Source organism: Macrotis lagotis, chromosome 7 (genome assembly GCF_037893015.1).
Source record: "Macrotis lagotis isolate mMagLag1 chromosome 7, bilby.v1.9.chrom.fasta, whole genome shotgun sequence".
In the NCBI taxonomy this organism is placed as follows: Eukaryota; Metazoa; Chordata; class Mammalia; order Peramelemorphia; family Peramelidae; genus Macrotis; species Macrotis lagotis.
Window position 1 is genome coordinate 14,904,342 of NC_133664.1, and position 24,505 is coordinate 14,928,846.

At 44.1% G+C, this 24,505-nt stretch overlaps 1 protein-coding gene across 8 annotated transcripts in view; it reads right to left on the reverse strand.

The window, feature by feature from the left end:
- Positions 1-24,505, reverse strand: part of OSBPL3 (oxysterol binding protein like 3) — a 139,910-nt gene that overhangs the window by 19,824 nt on the left and 95,581 nt on the right. For 6 of the 8 annotated variants that reach the window (XM_074195502.1, XM_074195498.1, XM_074195501.1 and 3 more), the window contains 6 exons: positions 24,202-24,332; positions 19,955-20,062; positions 12,480-12,614; positions 11,061-11,154; positions 6,066-6,316; positions 1,759-1,896 (listed from right to left, as the gene is read on the reverse strand). In XM_074195502.1, the coding sequence (XP_074051603.1) occupies positions 1,759-1,896; positions 6,066-6,316; positions 11,061-11,154; positions 12,480-12,614; positions 19,955-20,062; positions 24,202-24,332 (857 nt within the window). The remainder of the gene's footprint in view (positions 1-1,758; positions 1,897-6,065; positions 6,317-11,060; positions 11,155-12,479; positions 12,615-19,954; positions 20,063-24,201; positions 24,333-24,505) is intronic. The other 2 variants (XM_074195504.1, XM_074195503.1) reach the window with 1 other exon arrangement.

Below are 24,505 nucleotides of genomic sequence, written 5' to 3' on the forward strand. Positions count from 1 at the left end.
CCACCATCTCTTTCTTCCTCCACAGGAAGGAAAGATGAAGGTAAGGGCTTCCTCTTGGAATCCACATGATGAGCTCTGCAGTCCCTTCCAGCTCTAAATCCTTGGTTTTGTGGTGTTTGGATTTGAATCCCAGCTCTTGCCTGGATTATCTCTGATGAGTTGCCAGGACACTCTCAGTTTCTTCAAAATGAGGGAGCTGGACTACGGGGTCTCTACTCTGTCTCTAAATTGAATCCTTGGCTCCTCTCATCTCACAGAACTGGTCAAGTCCAATCTGGAGACAACCTGCCAGGGGACTTCTCTGGAGTTGGGAGGGTGACAGAAGTATTTGAAGGGCTATCAGGGGAGGAGAAAAAGCCCTCAGAGAAGCAATGCGTGCATTTGGGAAAAGGGCAAATGAAGGTTTCAACAACTTCCTAAGACTTTGAGGTGTTCCCAGACAGAACGTGCTGCCTTGGGGTCCAGGGACTCAGGTGGTAGGCAGAGGTCTCACTGGGGAGCAGATCATTTATCTGTTGACTGATGAATGGTTAATCAAATTGAGGGAGGCAAATGTGATGAAATGGTACAGTGCCACAAGAGGTGATAAATCGGAAGATTCCAGAGAAACTCAGAAAGACTTAGATAAATTGATGCATTTTTTAAGAAGACAACATTAAGGAGATGATGCCTTGACAAGCACATGAATTGGATTTGAGTGAGGGGGAAGTGTGCCAAGTCACCAGCCTCACTTTCTCCTCCAGAGTCATCTGGGTCCAATGGCCAGATAGGAATTAGGACGTCTAGAGACGGTCCTGAATGTGAGGCAGTCAGGGTGAAATGACTTGCCCAAGGTCACACAACTAGTAAGTGGCAAGTGTCTGAGGTCATATTCACACTCCTGTCCTCCTGACTGCAAGTCCAGTACTATCCACTGCACCACCTAGCCACCCCTACATTACAAAATCAACAGAACCAGAAAAACAAGACATGCAATGGTCACAATAATGTTAATGGAAAGGACCACAATGAAACAATGGACCTGGGTAACACGTGACCAACCTCAGCCAGGAAGAGACAGGAGAATACACCTCCTGCCCTGCTCTGTAGAAGTGAAGCAGGACCACTAGGTCAAATATAGCTCATGGTGTCTAACTCGGCTGATGTGGCAACTGAGAAACTCTATAATTATCATTCAAATGAGCATCAATACTCTCCAGGAATCAGTATAGACAGTGGTTATGGAGGAGGGTTCTGTCTAGGAGTTGGTAGAAGCAATCCCATATTTGTCTTATGTCTCCAATTTAGTTAACTAAACAATAAAGACTTAATCAGGGGCCACTGTTACTTAGGTCATTAGTGTTTGCATTTGACTTTACTTCCTTAAAGGGACATAGCAAGGTGGATGGTACCAATGGAAGGGATCAGATATTTTTTTCAAACTATGTGGACAAACCTGCTTCATGACCTTTAGAACCATCTCCAATAGTTGTAACCGAGGAGTTCTCTATTCTCACCTCCAGGTGGGTGTAGGATTATTCAGGCAATAGGACAGGATTAGCAGGAGCTAAGCTTCAGGGACAGGTGAGGGGAGAAGTGAAAAGTGACCCTTCTCCCCAGTAGAGGTGATGAAATGACCCCAGGTGCTTCGAAGTACAAAGGGAAAAGGGGACGACGGCCAGTTCAGATGCACATTCAACGGTCTTCCTGAAAGCCTCCACCTCCCCCAAAGCCTCTGAGTTATGGGTTTCATAGCAGCAGCATCAACACCAATCCTACCTGTTCTGAAAAAAACTGGAAGCCTTTCTCTTCGTGGATACATTCATAGGTCTCGCCAAGCACAGGATTGAAGGGTTTGCTCCCTGCTCGGAAGTAACTGGAAGCATAGGCAGATACCGCAAAAGCCGCCACATACACCTGGGAACCGGTAGGAAAAAACACAATCAATTCACTAATCAATCTTTGTAACCAGCTGGGTGGCACAGAGCCTGGAGACAGAAAAGCTTGGGTTCAAATCCTACCCCAGGGACAGCTAGGTGGTACAGTGACTAGAGCACCGGCCCTGGTGTCAGGAGGACCTGAGTTCAAATTCTGCCCCAGACGCTTAATAATTGCCTAGCTGTGTGACCTTGGGCAAGTCATTTAACTCCATTGCCTTAAATAAAAAAAATAATCATTCAAATCTTACCCCAAGTCCTGTGTGACCCAAGGAAAGGATCATAATTAACTACCCTCAGCCTTGTGTCCTAGGCTGCAAAATGGGGATAATAATACCTTATTCCAAGGGTTGTTGTGAGGATAAAATGAGGTATGTAAAGCATTCTGTAAACCCTAAAGCACTGTGTCAATGGTCACTAATACTGAGAATAAGCATTCATTGAGCCCCTGCTGCATACAAAGGTAAAAGTTTAATGCAGGGGGCTGGGGACAGAGTGATAATCAATAGGGAGTCAGTGATTATAGATTTAGAGCAATGCCAAGTCCAAGCCTCTTATTTTACAGGTGAGGAAACTGAGGTAGTCAGAGATTAAGTGTCGTGGCCAACGTCACCCAGCTACTGAGTGTCTGAAGCAGGACTTGAAGGTAGGTCTTCCAGACATGAAGCAGGCAGTGTGGGTTGTAGAAAGCACACCAGACTCAGACCTTGGGTTGCAGGACTGCTTCTAATGCAGAATAACGTCTATCCTCCTGCAGTAAGGTGGGGCTGGAGTAGATGGCTACAAAGGGTCTTTCCAGCTTTAGATCAATGATTCCATGTATCCTGATCTAACAGAGCTTCTTTCTTATTAAAGGAGGGGGCCAGATAGCCTAGTATGCAGCCATGGAAGGTCTGGAAGGTGTGCCATCTGAGTAAAGGAGTTAAAGAAGGGAGATGAAGAGAGACATGGCGTGCATGGCAATGTCCAGAAACAGAGGGGGGTGCTCTGACTTTGGAGAGGAGCCTATAGAGGTTAGACATTAAAAGGGAACCAAATGAAAGAAGTTAGTGGGATGCAGGTTGAGGGTGAGGAAGGGAGAGGGCTTCCGGGCCAACCTAGGGCAATAGGGAGCTTTTGAGGATAGGTTCTTTTCATTGTGAGAAGGTAGAAGAGATTGCTATTCAGTGACTAAGATCCAATGGCCATGTTAAACTGCAGCCCTGTGTTTATCAAATGAAAAATCAGATTGAACTGAATCAAATTCAAACTCCTCTCACTTCAGCGGACAGCCTAATGCATTGAAAATCCATTCAAACCTCATTTTCCTTCATTCAGATTGGACAGTTTGTCTTAGCTCTTTTCTCCTCTCTGGCCTGGGCTCAGGCCTGTGACTCAGGAGGAAGAAACAATAATAATGCTGGCATTTTATAACTCTCTCAGGTTGGCCCAGCCCTTTAGAATCTCATTTGAGTCACCCACAAGGCTCCAAGTCACAGGCCATTCATAAGGCCAGAGTCCGGTTCTCCCAGGGCCATGTGAGGAGGCTCAAATGGGACCATGTCCCTAATGAATTGTGCAAACTTTCAATAACTATCCTGAACACCAACTATTATCATGAGGGTTATAGGTTATGTGTCAAGTTCTTTCCGATAACTAGTCCTGTGCTCTAAGTGCTATGGTGGGCCGCCTTTGGAAGAAAAGAAAGCCCTGAAAAATCAATGGTCGACTATTTATCAGGTAAAGATTAAATGAAGCATTGACCTAAAGATTTTTCTTTGTTTCTTCCATTCATTCATTCATTCATGCATGCATGCATTTATTCCTATCACCTTGTGTGATAAAAATCTAAATTTTATTTAAAAAACTAAAACATGTCCAAGCTGTTAATTTCCCTTTGCACCAAATCTTATCATTCAATAGAATTTAATAAATAAATCAATAAAAAGTAAATCTCCTTCAAAGTTGTTTTGTTTTGTTGTTTTGTTTTGGCCTTCATTCCTTTTTTTTTTTTTAAAGTTTTTGGAAGGCAATGGGGTTAATTGGCTTGCCCAAGGTCACAAAGCCAGGTAATTATTAACCGTCTGAGGCCTGATTTGAACTCAGTCCTCCTGACTCCAGGGCCGGTGCTCTATCCACTGCACCATCTAGCTGCCCCTTAGTCTTCATTCTTGAAGACCATGACATCATGCCATGACAAGTAAGTTATCAGCCTCACTTTCTCCTCCAGAACCACCTGAATCCACTGACCAGATATGAATCAGGATGACTGGCGATGGCCCTGGATGTGAGGCAATCGGGGTTAGGTCACACAGTGGCAAGCATCTGAGGCTGGATTTGAACTCCCAGCCTCCTGACTCCAAGGCTAGTGTTCTATCCACTGTGTGACCTAGCTGCCCTTCTGAAGTTAAGTGAGGTCCCATATATTTCCCTTGAGGGTCCCTCTTCAGGTATACAAAATAACCTGCAAATTCAGAATCCCACTCATCTTCCACCACTTCATGTGACTCTCTTTTGGCCTCCAACCTACCCTCCCAAACTAGGGCAGATGATACTTCCCTAACCATCCCCACAGCCCTTCCCTGTCTGCCCTATCCCTAAAACGCTCTCCTTCCCTACTTCTGTCTCCTAGAATTTGGGGCTCCCTTCAAGCCTCCACCTAAGAGGCCTTTCCCTATTGTGCTAATTTATGACTGCTCTTCTCCCAGTGTATAGTTTGCACCCACTTGTATGTGGACATATTGTCTCTACTATTAGAATGTAAGCTCCTGGAGGGCTGGGACTGGCTTGTGGTGTCTTTGGGTCCTCAGCAAGCAGCTCAGGGGCTTAGGAAATGGAGGCCTTCCTGCATCTTCCCAAGCTCATGAGTGATCTTGAGAGCGGGCCATGCATCCCTCAGCCCTAAGATACGGCATTTGTTGCTATTTTTTCCTTTGAGACAACCTTGCCTGTCCCAACTTTGAAAGAGAGTTACTTTTCATTGATTGATTTATTAAATTCTATTGAATGATGAGATTTAGGGCAAAGGGAAGCCAACAACTTGCAAAATATTTTAGTTTTATTTTAAACAAAACTTTAGATTTTTTAACCCACAAGATTCTGGTGACCTCAAAGCCCTTGGCTCAGTTTTTCCTCCTGAAGCTTCTTTATTTTTCCTGTTTTACCCCAAAAGGCAAAACCTTTGCAAGGCCCATGCTCCCCCCAGTGGTTTATTCAAGCCACCTCAGCCCATTTTGAGAAGGTCAGACGGTCCCAAACACCAAAAAAACACCAGCACACACAATAAATGCTTGTTCAGTTGAATTATCCTGCACTTGTTACTGAAGAATCCAGATTCCTGGGTTTCCCAGTCTTGAAACAAGGGAGCAAAAAAACAAGGGCAGCCAGGCCCGTGGCAGAAGTAGGCAGGATGAAAAACGACCCAGATCTGCCATCTGCCAGGGAAGTCATTAGCAGCTGGCCATTTGCAGACTCAGAGGTTCTTTCTGACAAAGCTGGCCCTGTACCATTCATTATGCAGAGAACATCGGTGTTTGGGACTGTCTGACCTTCTCAAAAATGGGCTGAGGTGGCTTGAATAAACCACTGGGGGGAGCATGGGCCTTGCAAAGGTTTTGCCTTTTGGGGTAAAACAGGAAAAATAAAGAAGCTTCAGGAGGAAAAACTGAGCCAAGGGCTTTGAGGTCACCAGAATCTTGTGGGTTAAAAAATCTAAAGTTTTGTTTAAAATAAAACTAAAATATTTTGCAAGTTGTTGGCTTCCCTTTGCCCTAAATCTCATCATTCAATAGAATTTAATAAATCAATCAATGAAAAGTAACTCTCTTTCAAAGTTGGGACAGGCAAGGTTGTCTCAAAGGAAAAAAATAGCAACCAATGCCGTATCTTAGGGCTGAGGGATGCATGGCCCGCTCTCAAGATCACTCATGAGCTTGGGAAGATGCAGGAAGGCCTCCATTTCCTAAGGATGGGCCGTCACTGGTCATGGCTCTAGAGCTGGCAGAGAGAGGGAGAGAGAAAAGGGATGGGGTCAAGACAGGAATTGTGGGCAGAGCCTTCCATGTTGTACCACTACCTCCTCTGGGTGAGATTCTTCAATGCCAGGGAACAGACAAGCCCTCCCTTTCCGGGTGCCCCCACCCTGGGCCCGGTGAGCCCACTGGCCCTCACCATCCTCTCTAGGGGGTCTGGTGTCCTGGAAGCCTGATCCAGCAGTTCGCTGTATTCCAACTCCTCACAGAGCCGCTGCAGAGTGTTCAAAGGTTCGTTCAGCTCCACCGGCATGGCCACCTTGGAGAGGTCTTTTCCAATGTTGTTTCTCAGAATATTCCAGAGGCTGATGTTGCTGGTGTTAGGGCAGGGTGCTGGCAAGCATGTTCTTCGTTTGGTCTGGCCTCCTCGGCCACTTTCGAGAATGGGGCCTGGAAGGGACAGAAAATGGCCTCACCTTTAGTTCACCAATCAATTTTTTCCCCCTCTTTCTCTTGTTAAAATTTAACTCTAAATTAAAAAATTCACTTATTGTTTTCACGTCAGTCATATCTGAATATATTATCAGACTCAACTGTGCACCAGAATCTTCTCTTGTGAGAAACAGTTCAGAAAACCATCCAACAAAGTCTGACAACATATGTGACATTTCGTACCCATAGGCCGTCACCTTTCTTAAGAGGGCAAGGAGATGCATTTCCTCATTCTTCTCCCAGACTTGCCACTACAATTGACAGTGCACACTTTCATTTTAGGGGTCTTTTCATTTACAATAAAGTACTAACGAGGTAAAATGCTTTTCTGGTTGTTTTGCTTACTTGTTTCTGCCTTAGTTCATTTAAGTCTTCTCATGTTTCTCTGAATTTTTTAATCTACTTTTTCTCATTCCCCCTTGCCCCGGGGGCCTGGGTATCATTCTGATACAGGCATCTTTGCACAAAGCAATGCGAGGAGCTCTCTTTTCTATAACACGTTTAAAGTTTATAAAGCGCGTTCCTTCCCTTCCTGCTGCTCCATCTCCATTCTTCACACCTCATCACTCGCTGTGGCCCATGCCTAGCATGCCATCCCTCCTCCGCTCTGCTTCTTGGCTTCCTTCAAGAAGTCACTTCCAAACCACATTCTGCCGAAGGGCCTTCCATCCCTCCTTACTGCCTTCTCTGGAGCATCTGTGTCTGGCCTTTTGCACATCATCTCCACAATTAGCATGTGACCTCCTTGAAGGCAGGGCCTGTGATTCTGTCCCCTTATTACAGTATCGAGAACCTAGTAAGAGCTTAATGAAAGCTTATTAGTGACTAATAACACTGTGGAAATGGGAGGGTAGATGCTAATATCCCATTTTACAGATGAGGAAACTGAGTCATTGAGCATTCAAGTGATTTCCCCAAGGTCACACGGCTGCTAAACATCAAAAGGAGGGTTTGGTCCAGTGTCTTTATTTTTTTTCCCTTTTTCTTTTTATTTGAGGCAATGGAGTTAAGTGGCTTGCCCAAGGCCACACAGCTAAGCAATTATTATTAAGTGTCTGAGGCCGGATTTGAACTCAGGTCTTCCTGACTCCAAGGCCCATGCTCTATCCACTGTGCCATGTAGCTGCCCCTGGTTCAGTATCTTGGAACCTGTAGTCCAAAACTCCTATCTCTTGGATACTATACCTCAGGAGAGCAGACGACTCACTCATTTAGAATGTAGTTGGTCCAATTTTAGCTTCTCTTCTCTGCAGAAGATGCCCTATTCATCCTCGAGTCCCTATGCCTTTGTCAAAGATGGCATCCAATGGCATCAGAGATGGGCAGCCGGCCACCACTGGGGTGGTGGTAGGGGGCTCTAAAGGTCCAAGCATGAAGGAGGGTGGGACATCATGGCTTTCATTCAGGAAGGGAGCAGTGTGACCCAGTGGTCAGAGCACTCCTTGGCCTGGCACAGGGAGGCCCTTCTTCTGCAGCCCTCATCAGATACCCTAAACCCAAAGGATCAATAATACCCTAATCTTGTGTGAGGATCAGATGAGATCCCAATAACAAACCTCAAAATGTCAGCAAAATAGCAGCTGTTAGTGCTCACTGAACACTTAACTCAGTGAATTACCAGAAAAGGCTTAATTTTTCAACACTATTACTACAGAAGCATCAATATCAATATTGAGTGATGTAATATCAGTAATGATAACTGGTTGTTCCGTAGCACTTTAAGGTTTGTAAAACACTTAATATACATTTTAGCCTCCTAATAACCCTCAGAGGCAGTCTCTGCTCTGATCAGTGAGGAAACTGAGGCTATGAGAGGTCCCATAGCTTGTAAGCTTCAGAAATGGGATGTGAACCCAGGGCTTGATGACTACCAGTCCTTCCCCAGAACCCTGGTCTAGGACTTATCTGTAGAGAAGGCAGCAGGAATTTAGGATCCAAAGCCCCCCTCCTTTTCCTACCTCTGCTCATTGGGCCAGGTCCCCTGGGTCTGGAGCATGACTGGATCCTGGTCATTTCTTTCATGAGATGTTCCAAGCACTAACCTTTGCCCGGGCCTGCAGAAGGACAGGGCTCCCTCCCCCTGGGCTTCTTTATCAAGGTGATCACATTCCAAGGAACACCACCAAGATTCAATTAAAACACTGTTAGTGCCCAGAGCCACCTCGCCACCACCCCCCTGCCCTCCCTCCTGCCCTGGCTACCTGGCTGCTGCAGCCCAAACATAATGGGGTGCTCAGGGTCCCCAGGAGGACCCCACAACTCTGAACAGTTGGATTCCTTCTTCCTTTCAGCCACGAGGTTCTTAACTCCCATTCTTGAACCAGAGAAAATGCAGAGTTCTTCCTTCTCTGCGCTGTTTTCTTCCTCCTTTCCCCCCTTCTTCATCTTCTTCCTTTTATTGGCTTCTTCATCTTTTTTCCCCATCTTCGTCCTTTCCTTCCCCCCACTTCTTTCTTTTCTTCTCCTCTTCTTCCTCCTTTTTCCTCTCTTCTTCCTTTTCTTCCCCCCACTTTTCTTCCCTCTTCTTTTTCTTCCTCCCCATTTCTTTTTCTTCCCCTCCTTCCCCCTTTTCCCTTTTCTTCCTTCTCTTCCCCTTCTTCCTTCTTTTCCTCCACTTCTTTCTTTTCTCCCCCTTCTCCTTCTTCTCCCCTCTTCCCCTTTTTCTTCCTCTTCCCTCTCTCCTTCCTTTTCTTCCCCTCTACTTTACCTTTCTTTTCTTCCCCCTCTTCTTCCTACTCTTCTCCATCTTTTTCTTCCTCTTCTGAAATCAAAATTTTGATTTTAAGATTCCAAATAGTCTGATGTTTTCTAAACTCTTTTTGAAGTTTGGTGTTTATGGTGCTGTATTTATTATGTACCTACTGTATAGAGAACATTGAGTTAACTGCTGGGGAGAGGCATAAGCTGTTATCCTTGCTTTCACAAGTCTCATGAGCTAGTGGTAACGAGCAAAGGTCAGAGGGTCCTCAAAATAAACTTGGGGGAGCAATTATATTGTGTGGTTCCTGGGGGACAGCTCAGGGTTCAAATAACACTTCAGCTCTGTATCCACTGAAAGGGTCACAGTGATGAGATTCTCATCCTGGCCCCCTGCCTTCCAACCCCCAGGATGTGATGGCCCACTGACCAATGCCCCCACCCAGGCTGCCTCAGAGGGCCTGGGGTTCCCCCTGAAGTCACAGCAAGGAAGCTTTTCAATCTGTTGTGATGTGGAGTCATTTCCTTTAAGTCATTCTTGAAATCAAATAATCTTGATTGAGGGAACAGAACTAAGGCCTTGTTATAAGAAAAGGCCCCTACAAACTTAGGGCTTCCTTTCTATCATGACAGAGCCTCAGGTGGCTAGTTCTCAGCAGATCTCTTGGGGTATAGAGGAGGCAGAAGCCTGTAGCCCTCAAAACTGTGATTCCCCAACCTCCTGAGGCCCCTGAAGCCCTGCCATGCTAACATGCCCTACAAGCAATATTTAGAGAGCCTAGTATTCCAACAGAGTGGTGAGGAAACATGGGAGTGGGGAGAGAGCCCTGAATCTAGATTCAGGAAGACCTGGATTCCAATCTTACCTTAGACACTCATTAGCTTAGATACTCACTAAGCCATTTCACATCTCTGGTCTCAGTTTCCTATTTTGTAAAAAGATGGGGTTGGACTTAATGGCTATCTGGCTGTTGGGGTACCATTCGGATTTAGCTCTAGATCTGTGATCTCAGGAATGTGGGTCCTCCTCCTAGTTGACCCCAGGCTAGGTAATATCTTCTCTAAGTTTCTCCCATGGGGTCTATCCAACATGCTGAGGGCCCATCCTCACTTCCCCTTGACATCATGGAGATATTTACTGCTCATGGGTAGACCATTAGTCATTCTTTGTTCTTGTCATATGACTGGCCCATCTTTTTTGAGCGTACGCTTCTTTGGAGGCATCTTTACTTGGCTTCTGCTGCTTGGCAGCCTGTTCATACCCACCATCTGCCCCTCCATCACGATTGGGGGCGATCTTCATTCTCTATCCTCAGGGACTGTCCTGTACCATGGTTGGTGGCCATAGACAACCAGAAGGCAGAGAAAAGATAGTGTTTCCCTGATACTTTTACTTTAGTGGTCTCATACCTATAGCAGTGGACATATATAGCGGGGGCACCAAAGTCAAATAGAAACGGACTCTCATGGGTCACATTGCAACATAGAAAACCACAAAATAATATTATCTAGGTTGCATTATATTTTTATTTATTTTCATAAACATTTCCCAATTTCATTTTAATCTGATACAGGCCACAGGGGAGTTTGTAGTATTGAGTTTGACCTCTCTGATATACAGTTGAGGAAGAAAGAGAAATATTAAGAGTAAAGAAAGATATTCACCTAGAGTTTGATCCCTGGAGGCTCTCATGCCTCCCACCCAATCTGCAGAATGGGCCATTGCATTCTCCACATGAAAACTATTATAGTCCAAGTATTAAATTCCTGATATGAATACATCTGTTCCTCTGTGACTAATCGAACCATTTATTAAGCACCCACTATGGATAAAATCCCGGCTTAAAGGCAAAAAGTGGCTCCTGTCCTCAAGGGCATTCCATCCCAATGGAGGCTTCACAGGGCCTGGCTCCATCCCTGGACACAGGTAGAGCTCAATAGGTGCTCCTACTCCACAAAGAGAGAAACCTTCCCTTTTAGACAAGAAGCAATGTTTTGGTCCTACCCAAAGTCTGTCTTTCATTGTCCAGATCATTGCTGAGGTTATCCATGGAGGCATTATCACTCACATCACTAACATACGAATCATCATCAGAAGCCTAAGGGAAGAAAGAAAAATAGTTTCATTAATTCAAGTATTCCAGGGCCAGCCCATCATGAAAGGTGAACAAATGGTAGTCACAGCCAGGGCCAATCCATCATGAGCAGTGAATGAATGGCGGCTACAATTAGGGCCAGCCCATCATGAGAAGTGAACAAATGGTGGCCATGACTAGAGTCAACCCATCATGAGAGGTGAACAAGTGGCAGCTACGATCAGGGCCAGCCCATCATGAGAGGTGAACGAATGGCGGCTACTATTATTTCCCCGAATGGCTCGACCCTCCTTTATGAGGCACAAGTCTTTAATGGTGTGATGTGATCACCCTGTTTTCCCAGCTATTTCCTCTAATCTGATGAAAGAGGCATTCAAAGTCTTTTAAGCCATTTACTGGAATCAAGTAATATTCATCCTTAAATGCTGTGACTCATTATCAGAAAAAGCATCAAATACACCCATGGTATCATCATTATTATGATCAAGCCCCACTTGGAATATTAATCACAATAAGCCCTAGCCAAACTGAGTTGAAGTTTACAGTTTTATTATCTATGCAAACAGGATTTATAAGCAAGCTTGCCAGGAGAAATGCTTTTCCCATTTAAGAAAACAAGCCCAATGTGGAGCATTCATTTGCTCTCAATGACCTGCCAGGAGGATTCTTCCCTCCTCACTGAAGCAGGACAAAGTCTAGCAACCCAAATATTCATCAGCACAGATAACTACATTCATTTTAAGATAACTCGGGCTAAATGCTATGGAGACAAAGACTCCTGGAAGAAGCCAAATTCTTTCACTGGAGTGGAATTTTGCTTATGATGAAAACATTCAATAGAAATAAATCACTCTCCCATGTTGTAAACTGAACAATAATTACCAAGACTCTGCTTTGCCATGATCAATATGCCAATGAGCCAACTCTGAAAATTCACATTCATCCTCACCCCTCTCCAACCTTGGGGTGAACACACTGTTCTATAGCTCCACTGGACAGTCTGGGAGAATCTAGGCTGTGGAGAAGGGATAGATCATCTTGTCTGAAGTGAGAAGGGATAGTGAGATTCAAAGAGGAGCGGCTTACTTGATGATAAAAGACAAACAAGATCCCATCTCTCCTCCACCCCACCCTAAGCACTGGAGGACCAACCACATATAATCAGAAGTTGTCATCCTAGAGTGCACAGGTGAGATAAGATGTGTGTGAAAGTGCTTTGTAAATTTTATAGCATTATACATTCTGTCTGGCTGCTGTCATTATTAGCTAGATCACTAGAGCAATGTAAGAAGAATATTAAGGAAAATTTAAAAAAATAAACCTCAAACCTCATTTTCTGAGGAGCTTGGAGACAATAAGACTTCTTGGGCATCGAAAAACTCTGAAAGGGAGTCTGTGATGGAAAGCCGACTTTCATTGGAGAGCTGATGGACGAGGGCTCTGCTTTCTTCTGCAGAGATCTCCTATTTTAAAACAAAACAAAACAAAAAAAAAGGCCTTGAGAAAGGATATCCAGAAACTCTAAAGATATGAGGAAAAGAAGAATATTTTTTAAAAAATCAATCCCGAAGCACCAATGATCAGATTGTGATTTCAAAGTGAGAAAAAGTTCCAAAGACTAGGAGGACCAAACATTCACTGAACAAAATGGACAGCAAAGTTCCCCAGGATATGGACAGGTCACTTACGTAAACACGTCACCACTTACATGGCAAGGCAAGGGGATATTTTGCCAACATAGACAATTACATTTTTTTTTATTCAAGGGGGAGAAACACCTTTCTCTGAAATGGCTTTTCCATCTTTTCTATTTCCTCCTTTTTCTACCCTCCATGCAGGGGGCTGCAAAGCTCCTGTGATCCCCCTACCACTGGGTTTCAGAAAACCTTCCTGTTGTTATTGCTGTTCAGTCATGCCCAACCCCATATGGGACTTTCTTGGCAAACATCCTGGAGTGATTTGCTGTTTCCTTCTAAAGTGGATTAGACAAACAGAGGTGAAGTGACTTGCCCAGAGTCATATAACTAATGAGTTTTTGAGGCTGGATTTGAACTCGAGTCTTCCTGACTCCAAGCCCAGTAGTCTCTGCACCAGAACCACCTGCCTCCATACCTTCTTGTAGCCCTAGTTAATATTAAAGAAATAAATTTAAGACTTTCCCCTGTTTATGCACATCAATTTTAGTAGGATAATGTAGTTAGTACCAAATATTCCCCATACTCCCTTGCTCATCTTCTCACATCCCCCTTCCCTGGGGATATAAATACCCCACATGGGGCACTCCTGCCCTACCCCATCTTTCATCATTCCCTCTACACAAACAATTACTTTCTTAACCCTACTTGCACCAAAGGTCTGAATATATTTGAGCATGGTATCCAGAATGATATTCATTTCCTTTTTTCCTGGTGAACAGCCACACATCTCCAGTACAGAGAGGTGGCTTGGAAGAACCTAAGCTAAGACAGTCCTCAGTCTGGCAGAAAGAAGAAATCCACCCCATTTACCAACACCTTTCCCTCCCTCAAATGTCTTTTATCTGCCTCAAGAAAAAGGAAGAGGTCAAGGTAATAAGCCTGGAATCCAGGCTTCTTTCCAGCCCTCAAGGATGGCCTCAAACTCTCTGGGCAAGGGTGTGATAACATGCTGAGCCTGCATGCAAAATGGGATGTACAACATCCTCCTCCCACTGCCTGGGAAAAGACTCGGGCCAAGCAATTCAATTACTGAGGAGGAAAGGGAGGAAATGGCCTGGCTGGTATTCCCAGCAGCATTTTTTTGAACCAAATGACTTCACAATTCTTTCATGGTGGCTAAACTAGCTCACTTCATATTGCTCTAAGATCAAATAATACAGAATGATATAGGCAACCAAAGAAAAGAAAGCTTGGGCCCCATTCTAAAGGCCCATAAAAGGAAGGGGCTGAGGACATGCATTTATTTTTAAAAATTATTAACAAAGAGCAAAAGAACTGAAATCTTGTTCTGTAGTCTTTGTTATGTCAAAGATTGTACCAGTCAAACATCAGTTTTGGTAAGGTCTACCAAGCTAGAAAAAGTCGCTAGGTGGTGCAGTGGATAGAGCCTAGGGTCAAGGACATGTGAGTTCAAATCCAGATTCAGACACTTCTGGCTACATGATCCTGGGTAAGTCACTTTACCGTGTTTGCTTCAGTTTCCTTATCTACAAAATGATCTGGAGAAGGAAATGGCAAAACCATGTCATGAAGAGTCAGACATGACTGAAACATTCAACTCAACATACAGCCAGGAAGACTTTAAGGATGGACTTGTGACTGAGTTTATATCTGTATTCTGAAGACCAGCCTACCACCCTCCTATCCTGCTGTGGTAGTGACCATCAGAGAACCTAAGTTCAAAACTGACCTCTGATGTCACTACCTGTATGATTTTCAGCAACTCACTTGAGCTTGTTGGGCCTCAGTTTCCTCATGTATGAAGTCTCTTCCAGATCTAGACTTCAACGATACTAAGAGAGTCATCAACAGGTTGACTAATGATGGATGCATTTCTCATCCACAGCAACTTTGAAAGATCACAGATCCAGAAAGGTCATAATCTACATTGGCAGTAAAGCTACTAAAGAGAATTTACTCATCATCGTTTGTAAGGTGGCACCTTGGAATTCATATATCAAATAGGAAGAGAGAAAAAAGGAGAAAGGAGAAAGGGAGGAAGAAGGAGAAAGGAAAAAAGGAGGAGAAAAGAGAGGGAGAAGAAAAGGAAAGAAAGAGGAAATGAAGAGAGGAGAAAAAGGGAGAGATGAACAAAAGGAAGAAAGCAAGGAGAGTGGAAGAAAAAAAGAAAAAAGGAAAATGGAAGAGGAAAGATTAAAATGGGGGATGGAAGGGATATCAGAGTGACTCTCTGGGACTAGCTGGGGAGGGGGTTCTAGGAGCTAGGAAATGAAGATGCAAGTTCAGAGGACAAATTTCATTCACTGAGCCAACTAGCAGCCATCTGTCTACTTGTGTCACGCCTGTGAATCACATAAAAGAAATCCAGGGCCAAATTCCAGACTCGGCTTCCAAGTGGCCACTGCTGAGCTTCCTGGGGGCAAAACAATGGCATTTTCATTGCTGGGGAAGTCAACTGCTAGATCAGCACCGGGGCCAGAAACAGGGGGAGGATGTGAAGTCCAGCCAGCCACAGAACAGAGAGGTAAATAAATGGAAAAACGGCATCAACTGGGTTGACTCCAAAAAGACTTTGGCAGGGTAGGATATTGGGTCAAAATGAAAAGACTAAAAATGAGTTAGGACAAATCAAAGTCCTATCTACTTGTGGTGCAGAAGAATGTTGGGTTTGGTGTTAGGCAGCGTTCCGGGGTGGAAGCCCAGATGTCCAGATGGTGTCAGTCAATTTTGAGGGTGTTGGACTATGGCCTTCAGGGCCTCTTCCAGCTCAAAATCTCGGGTCCTCTCATCTACAAAAGCTTTGGGTCAGGATGACTGGGGTGAGATATCATCAGAAGGATACTCATGACCAGACCAGTTTAGGCTCTGCATTTGAATCTTCAGTTGCTACAAATCGACATCTCAGGACAGGTAATAAAGCAAAGTCTCTGACATTCAGTTGAATGATTAACTCACTGTTTACCCACTGAAGAATGATTATAATCCTTGTTATTACTCTAATAAAATGACGAAATAGGGGAACAACAGAACCTACAAAAAGCGGAATGTGGGAAAGGCGAGGGGTTAAGAGAGCCAGTCCTTTTGCCATTTCACAGCATCTTATCTCTATCTCAGCTTCTGCAACTGAGAAACGGGGGAATCCCATAATCAAAGGCCCTCCATCCTCCAGGCAGCAGTTCCCAGCTGTCTCCTGAGGCAACTTGCTGCCCAGCTCTTTCTACTCGGGAGCTGAAATTTTGAGGAAGCTTTTTCTTACATATTTCTGCCTGTGAGACTCCCTTACTTTCTTCAAAGATCAGCTTAATAATGATGATGATGATGATGATATTTTAATAACAAATAGTAGCATTAGTTGGGATAGCACTTTAATGTCTACAAAAGCGCTTTACAAATATTCTATCAGTTAAGCTCCATAACAACCCTGGAAGGTAGGGGCCATGATCATCTCCATTTTAACAGATGGGTAAACTGAGACAAAGGCTTAACTAACTTGTCCAGGGTCCCACAGCTCTTAAGTGAATGAGGTAGGATTTGAATTCGGACCTTCCTGACTCCAGGTTCAACGCTCTATCTACTGTACCACCCAGCTACCCTCCTCACAGGCCTTTCTTGATTCTCCCAACTAGTTTTCCCAATAAAATTACCTTGAAGGGTTTTGAAATCTGTGTGTGAGCATATGAGTGAGGAAGCATATATAGCACAGTGGACAGAGAGCTAGTCTTCAAGACAGAAAGATCTGGGTTCAAGGTCAATTTGGATCTATCCTGGCTGTGTGACCCTGGACAGGTCACTTCCCCTCAGTGACCAGGAGATTCTTCACTGGTACAAAGAGTGCCTTCACCTGGGGTTTCCCTAATACAGTAAAGTCACATTTTGGGTCTTTGTCCTGTGTCCATGTCAGCTCCCTGAGGGCATGGAATGATTTGGCTGAATCCTGATCCAGTATAGTTCACAGTCCATAGTAGATGATTAATAAGCATGTGATCAACTCTATGAAGCCTCTTTTCTCCATGGCTTCCAGTTCTTCCTTTGACACCAAAGAGAACATGTCTGGTCCCCATCCCTGGAGAGCGTAATTTCACAACCCTCAGGGATATTCAAAGGAAAATGTTTTGTTAACTTGAAAGTGCAATGGAAATGTCAGTAATTGGTACAATCAGAGACTGGCTGTTTGTGTTGACTTTCCCGAATGGTCCAGAAGGGTGAACAAGAGGACTCTCCCAATGAAAGGAATGGAGTCAAAGAAAAAAGAGGGAATCAAACAAAGCCCTTGTTATTGTGGTTCAGTCGTGTCTGGCTCTCCATTTGAGGTTTTCTCCACAGAGGTATTGCAATGGTTTGCCATTTCCTTCTCCAATTCATTTTATAAATGAGGAAACTGAGACAAACTAGGGTGAATTGACTTCTCCAGGGTCTCACAACTAGGGCCAGATCTGAACTCAGGTCTTCCTGTTTCTAGGCCCAGCACTCTATTCACTGCACCACCCACCTGCCCAAATTCATCTTCTACTGGAGAGAAAATAAAATAATAAAAATGATCAAATAAAGACAGATCTTTGAAAAAGATTTCAGAGAACATGTAGCCAGTATTAAGGATGTGTATTCTCTACTTCCTCTCCCTGGTTCTCTCCCTTTAATTACAAATCTGCAGTATTGGATTCTCACAAGAACCTCATGCAAAGGAGGAAACTGAGATTGTCTGGCTCCCACCCCTCTTTCAGTCTAATTCCTGCTCCTTCCCTTCCTAACCCTAGCTCCAACCAAACTGGTCCATACTCTGGAACACTCTGCATTCCTCACTTCCATACATCTACACAGACCAAACTCCAGGCTTGGAACCCTTTGTTGCTCAAGGCTCATTTCAGGAGTGACTTCCTTCTAGGAGCCTTCCCTAATCTCCCTGCTCCCCACAGTTTGACCCCATAGGTCTCTCCTGCCTTGACTGTTCTTGTGTAACTGTAGAGGTTGTATCCTCCTTCCCATCTCCACCCCTCACCCCAGAAGACTATAAACCTTTTGAGGGAAGGGGCAGAGGTTAATTCATTTTTGTCTCTATCTCTTCAGCCCTTGGCTCAGCTCATAGGAGCTGCCTGAGAAATGTTTGTGAAATTAAATTGAATTAGTTTCTCTGTCCATGGTCACAAGGCTGATAAATGGCAGACCTGAGGCATAAACCTAGGATTTCTGGTGCCACAAGTCCAGGGCTCCTCCCACTGACCCAGAACAGTTTTTCCCTGTTCCTTTTCAAGCAACCACTGTTTCTTTCATTTCTACATTCCAGTGATATCTCTTAGGTAATATTTAACTAAGAAATGACAGTCTTGGCCAAGACCTCTTTAACCCAAGTTTCTCCGATGGTTGATAATAGCAATAATTTGTTCCATATTGCTTAAGAATTCATCCTGCTCCAATAGAGGTCCTTCTCCCTCCCTTCCATCGCCTGGGCTTTGGAGCAAAGACCCAAACCACAAGCAAGATCTGAAGGCCCAATGGAATCTGAAGGATCCAAGACTGAGACCATCATCTGAGGAATTTTTTCATGGAAATTTAATGAGCATGATGATGATGATGATGATGATGATGATGATGATAGTCGACATTTATACAGTGATTATTAGCTGTCAGATGCTAGGCTGATCACTTTACACTTTTTATTTGATCCTCACAAAATCCTTGGGAGGTAGGTGCTATTATTATTCCTATTTTACAAAGGAAACTGAGTCAAACAGAAAGGACTTGCCCAGGGTGACACAGCTACAAAGTGTCTGACACTGGATTTGAACTCAGGTCTTTCTGTTTCCACGTTCCCTGTAGCTCTACCTAGAACAGGCTGCTCCCCTTATAGTAAGAAAACCCACAGTTGAACTTCACAAATAAGCCACAACCCTCAGAGGCCTCTATTTTGGCAGCAAGGGAGCTGTCATCACAGTGTGTTCCATCCATTTGGAAATGTCCATGACCAACCCCAGGGAAAAGAAGACACAGGTCATTAAGATAATGGGTGGCCTTAAAAGCTTACATAATGACTACAATCAAGACAGGAAACATCACAGAGAAATGGTTTGCCCACACAGGTAAATGAAATGGCACACCTTTAAAAAAAAAGAAAAAAGAAAAGAAAATAGAAAATAAAACTCCAGATTTTAGACATCAGGAAAGAATCACATTCTGGGAAAAAAGCGGGGGGGCACACCATTTCTTATGCTTAGCATATTTCAAGGCAACACCCATGCCATAAATTTCCAACACGGTGCTTGTACTCATGCACCAAGGAAGAAAAGAAGCCCAAGCATGCAGATGTGTCAGCAGCCACTCTGAGGACTGGCTCCATTCTACCCCAACACAGCTCTCTGGTTGGAAATGCACACCGCCATGCACGCTGCCATTCAACCAATCTGCTCCCTCTTAGATAAACAACAAATGGCTAAAAATAAAATCCTTTACCTTATTTGCCCCTTTCTACAGCTAATTTTAGGGAACGTACCCATCTGGAGAGTTTTTCCTCATCTTAGAGGAACTGGGGGAAGATTTCATAATAAAACAATCGCCTTCTGATGCACAATTGGTGAAGAGACTTCAACTTCCCTTTAAAGGAGACAGTTGTCCCCTTTTCTATCATTATCCACCATCAAATCTTTCAAGGGATGGAAGAAGAAACTGAAGAAGGAGTTGGGAGGGTGACAGAAAGAATTGAGAACCAGATCTCATAGGAGGGAACCTCTGTGCGTTCCCTTACTTACTCTTCCCTCCTTCACCCCATCTCTATGTGTGTGTGTCTGTCTGTCTCTTTCCCTCTCTCTCCCCACCTTTTCTCTGTCTCTTTCTCACTTACACACACACACACACACACACACACACACACACAACTGTTATCTGTAGAAGGTGGTGGTATTTAGGGGAAAATGAAGGAGAGATAAATAAAAGGGGAAAGGGCTTCTGATGAATAATTTAAAAGCAGAGCTACCCCAATAGCACTCAGTCCCTCTGGCAGAGAGGTCAGGGGAAACGAGGAAGGACCAAGGATGGGTCTAGATGGGTCTCAGAGCTCCACTTGTACTGATAGGATTCAGGCAGGAGATGCACGGTGGGGGAAAAGGAATCATGCATGAAGGGACTGAAGTCACAGAAGAGAAACCCGTACCCACCTCTGCCAGACCATCACTTGACTTGGCACCGGCAGCAGAATCGAGGAACAAGGTCTCAGCATGGATTCTACGTAAGCGGTCTCTAAGGTCTGTATTTTGTGCTAAGGCCTGGAACACGTTAAAAAAATATTGGGGCCACATTAATAGAAAAGATGTGTCAGAAAGGGCAAAATCAATGAGCTGGAGGGGACAGATACAAGAGATTCCTGAGAGGATGGGTCAGTCCATTGTGACTGGTCTCTCCACCCTCATGGGGACAATCACTGCGCACATGTACTGTGCTGATCCTGAGAGAGTTGCCAAGTTCGATTCAAACAGCGAATCAAAGGAGGAAGGCACTTTTTGAACAATGACCCCTTGGATCATTAATCTGACTACCTGTGAACCAGTGGACAAATCAACTTTACTTCTCTGAATCCTGGTTTGATCATCTACAATATGAGAAGGTTGGACTAGCTCAGGGGCTTTTAAATCATTTGTATGTGTCATGACCCCTTTGGCAGTCTTCTTATAATCTTGCTTTTAAGTCCATTAAATAAAAATACGTAGGATTAGAAAGGAAATTCATTAGATTGAAAAGCAGTTACCAAAAAAAAAAAGAGAAAGAAAGAAAAGAAAAGAAAAGAAAAGAAAAGAAAAGAAAAGAAAAGAAAAGAAAAGAAAAGAAAAGAAAAGAAAAGAAAAGAAAAGAAAAGAAAAGAAAAGAAAAGAAAAGAAAAGAAAAGGAGAAGAGAAGAAAGCCCAGTTCCTGGGCTGCAGCTAAGACCCTCTAGGCAAAATCATTAGACTGTAGGCTCCCTTGAGGGAAAAGACCATGTTTGGCCTCTTTCTCTCCCCAGTGTACCACGAAGTAGGTACTTTATAAAAGCTGAATGAATTCTAAGATAAGATATCCTCCCATGCCAAAACAAAAAGTACAATCTATTTATTCTCCAGTCCTTATTCAAGATCATTTGAGCCTGAAACAATTAGCTTGCCTTTATCCTCTGCATCACATAACCTTTGAGAACTCAGGGTGACCTCCCCATTATAAGGAGACCCCAGATACATGGGGCTTTAATGGAGAAAGTGGATTAGGAACACTGCTTAAAAATGGAATCATATCCAAACTCATACAAACAGTGGGATGGAGATGTTGGATAAAAAGGAAAGAGAAAACCTTTAGTGACATAATTCATCCAATTTGTACTGACACTAGGTTCAGATTTTTGCATCAGGAGGAAATGCAATACAGAAGCTTTTTAAGAAGATGATAGAAAATGGGAATTCAAACTCTCTAAGCCATTCAAGGCTGGGCCTGAGATCTGGCCAGCCTGGCTCCACAGCCTCCTGTCACTTTTCCAGTTTTCTTACCCACTCTATTGCCAGGCTGACAAAGAAAACAAGTCTCTCCCATCCCTTCTTTGAGCCCAGCCCTACCAGCTACTAATACCTGTCTAATCCTGCTGACAGCTAACCTGGAGGCCAGAGCCTCAGTGGTAGAAGCACTTTCCTTCTACAGATTTCCTAACAGGGGGATTCATTCATTGTTTGAGGTTACATGTGGGCTTACTTACCTGGCTTTAAAGGATTATTGTGTTTCCTTCTCTTAGAAGATCACCAGGAACAGGTAAATAGTGAGGGGTAAACAAACAATGGGATTAGCCTTTCTTTGCCTTTGAGGGAGTCCCTGTTCCCCAACTTTGGCTTACCATCTGAGGGTTCTCTCAAAGGCAAAGGGAGTTGGTTTCTTCTTTCTGACCTTCGCCCCCATTAGAAGATTCTTCATTTCCAAAAGATGCTGGAGTTGGAAGGGCCAAGGTCATTGAGGAGGGATGTGCTTTGTCTCTCCACTCAAAGGAAGTCAAAAGACTCTTCCCAGAAAAATGGAGGGATGAGGTCAGTGAGGAAAGCAATAGGGTTAAGGGATATCAATGGGGTAAGGGAAAGGGAGTCCTGTGGTCCTAGAAATTCCACTGTCTGGTTCTTGAGTGAGAGTCAATTTGGATGACAGGCAAGTTACTCTAAAACATGCACAGGTCACTTTAAAAGGAAACAAGGGAGGAAGGAAGAGGGATAGAGAGACAGAGAGAGAGAGAGAGAAGGGGGAAAGGAAGGAGGGAAATAAAGGAAGGAAAGAAGAGAGTGGAAAGAAAAGGAAGGGAGGAAGGAAGGAAGGAAGGAAGGAAGGAAGGAAGGAAGGAAGGAAACAAGGAAGGAAGGGAGGAGGGAGGGAGGGAGGGAAGGAAGGAAGGAGAGAGAAAGGAAAGGGAAGAGGTTAGGAAGACAAAAATCATGTAACTATGCCTGGCATACTTTCCCAGGATCCTGACCTTGCCAATCAGACATCTTAGCTTCGCTGTCTCTGAGAAAGAGGCAAATCTTATTGAAAAAGCTGGGAAGCCTTCTCTTCTGATAGCCAGGAGACTCCCATTGGGCCTGCCTCCCTCTCCCTCCCTTCACCTCCACACCTGCAGCCAAAAAGAGCAGACCCACAAATGCTGATCTCTGGTCAATTCTAAGAGCCAATCCCACAAGGAAAAGAAGGGCCTCTTCTGTCCTAACCAGTCAGCCAACTCTCCAATTGGCCTGAGGGTGAAGTGGGTTTCCAAGTGAGGAGTTGGTGAACTCCTCAGTGGATAGGAATGCCAGAGAGAAGCCAGCATCACTGTGTTTTCATCTGAGTCTGGAGGGAGATGCACACACAGCTCCACTTCTCTCTGACACCAGGTCATTCCAGAAGAGCCAGCTCCAGAGAGCCCAAGGACAGTTACTTCAATCTATGGGTGTGCTGCCCCCTGCATGGTCTTTTCAGAGATTCTCAGATCAAGCCCTGGACTAGCATATAATGCCCCCTTTGGCCCCCAGCCCCTGGCAGGTATGTTTCATGTAGCTCCTCTTCACACACGCCCCATTCCAGTGAACTGGCTGTGGAGCTCCTTCCTGGACAGAACATCCTTTTTCCACCTTGGCCAAGTCATCTGATCTCTATAAAATGGGGATAATTGGAGCCACTCCCTCAAAAGCTATAGAGGAGATCAAATGAATTCCACGTAAGCAGCAAAGTGATTTGCAAACAATGAAATGCTATATACGTGTGAATTATTTCTGCACCACCCATGCACGTGTGCAAATTACCCCTGTACCACCTATATATCTATATATTTATATCTATGTGTGTATGAATTATCCCTGCATCACCTATACAAACATGTAAATTATTACTGTACCACTGATTCATGTGTGAGAATTATCCCTGTACATTCCTTACATGTGTGTGAATTATCCCTGTGCCACCCATACAGGTGTGAAGTGACCCTACACCACCTATATATATGTATGACTTATCCCTGCCCCACCAGTATGTGATTATTACTGAACCAGCAATACATGTGTGTGAATTATCCCTGTGCCACCCATACAGGTGTGAAGTGACCCTACACCACCTATATATGTGTATGACTTATCCCTGCCCCACCACTATGTGATTATTACTGAACCAGCAATACATGTGTGTGAATTATCCCTGTACCACCTATACATGCATGTGGATTATCACTGTACCACCAATACACATGTGAAGATTATCACTGTACTGCCAATACACACATGAGGATTATCACTGTACCACCAATATATGCATGTGATTATCCCTGCCACCGAAACGTGAGTGAGTATCATCATTGAACCACACTGTAATTCTAGATGAGGAGTTACCCCTTTCGGGCACATCAGCACCAGCTCTGAAATTCCTAGTGCCTCAGAGAGTTCAAGAGCAAGGGTTCAAGTCTAAATTCTGACACATTCTTGACTTTGGCTCTGACATATTAAATTATGGATACAAGAAGTGGGTAATAAATGCTGGTTAAATTTGTTTGTTGAATGAAAATCATGATTATCCAGCTGGTTTATTCCATCAGAAACTCGCTATGAAACCCAAGATCTGGACAAGCTAAGAAAACATGAGCAGGAAGAAGGAAGATGTGTGCTAAGCCTTTAAAAAGATTATTCAAAACTTATACAAAGGTCTCATTTGATCTTTCAACAATTCTGGAAGACTGGTGCTGCCATAACCCTGATTTTACAGTCGAGGAAACTGAGGCAGGTGTATGTCAAATGACTTGCCGGGGGTTGGACAGCTACTAAGCTTATGCATTCAGATTTGACTTCAGAGCTTGCTTCCCTAAGGTCCAACACTCCACATCCCATGGTTCCCTTACAGCCAGGATGGCTCCGTAGTTTGCCTCTATAACAGATTGGTAACTTACGGATGATAAGGCGTGCTTCAGACCCACAATCTGTGCAGACGGTGATGAGGAAGACTCATGCTCCAGCATGTGCTTCAGTTTCTCCCTCTCACTTGATATGGTATTGAAAGCTGACTTTAGGGTGAAGTAAACTAGAAAATTTAAAGAAAAAACTTTTTTTAAAAAATTGAGAATATATAAAATAAGTTATAAACTATTGAGGGCAGGCTAAGGACTGAGGAGACAGAAAGAAGCCAAAGACAATACTCCCTGCCCTCAAGGAGCTTACAGTCTAAGGGACAACAGTGTCAGAAATAGGAGGCAT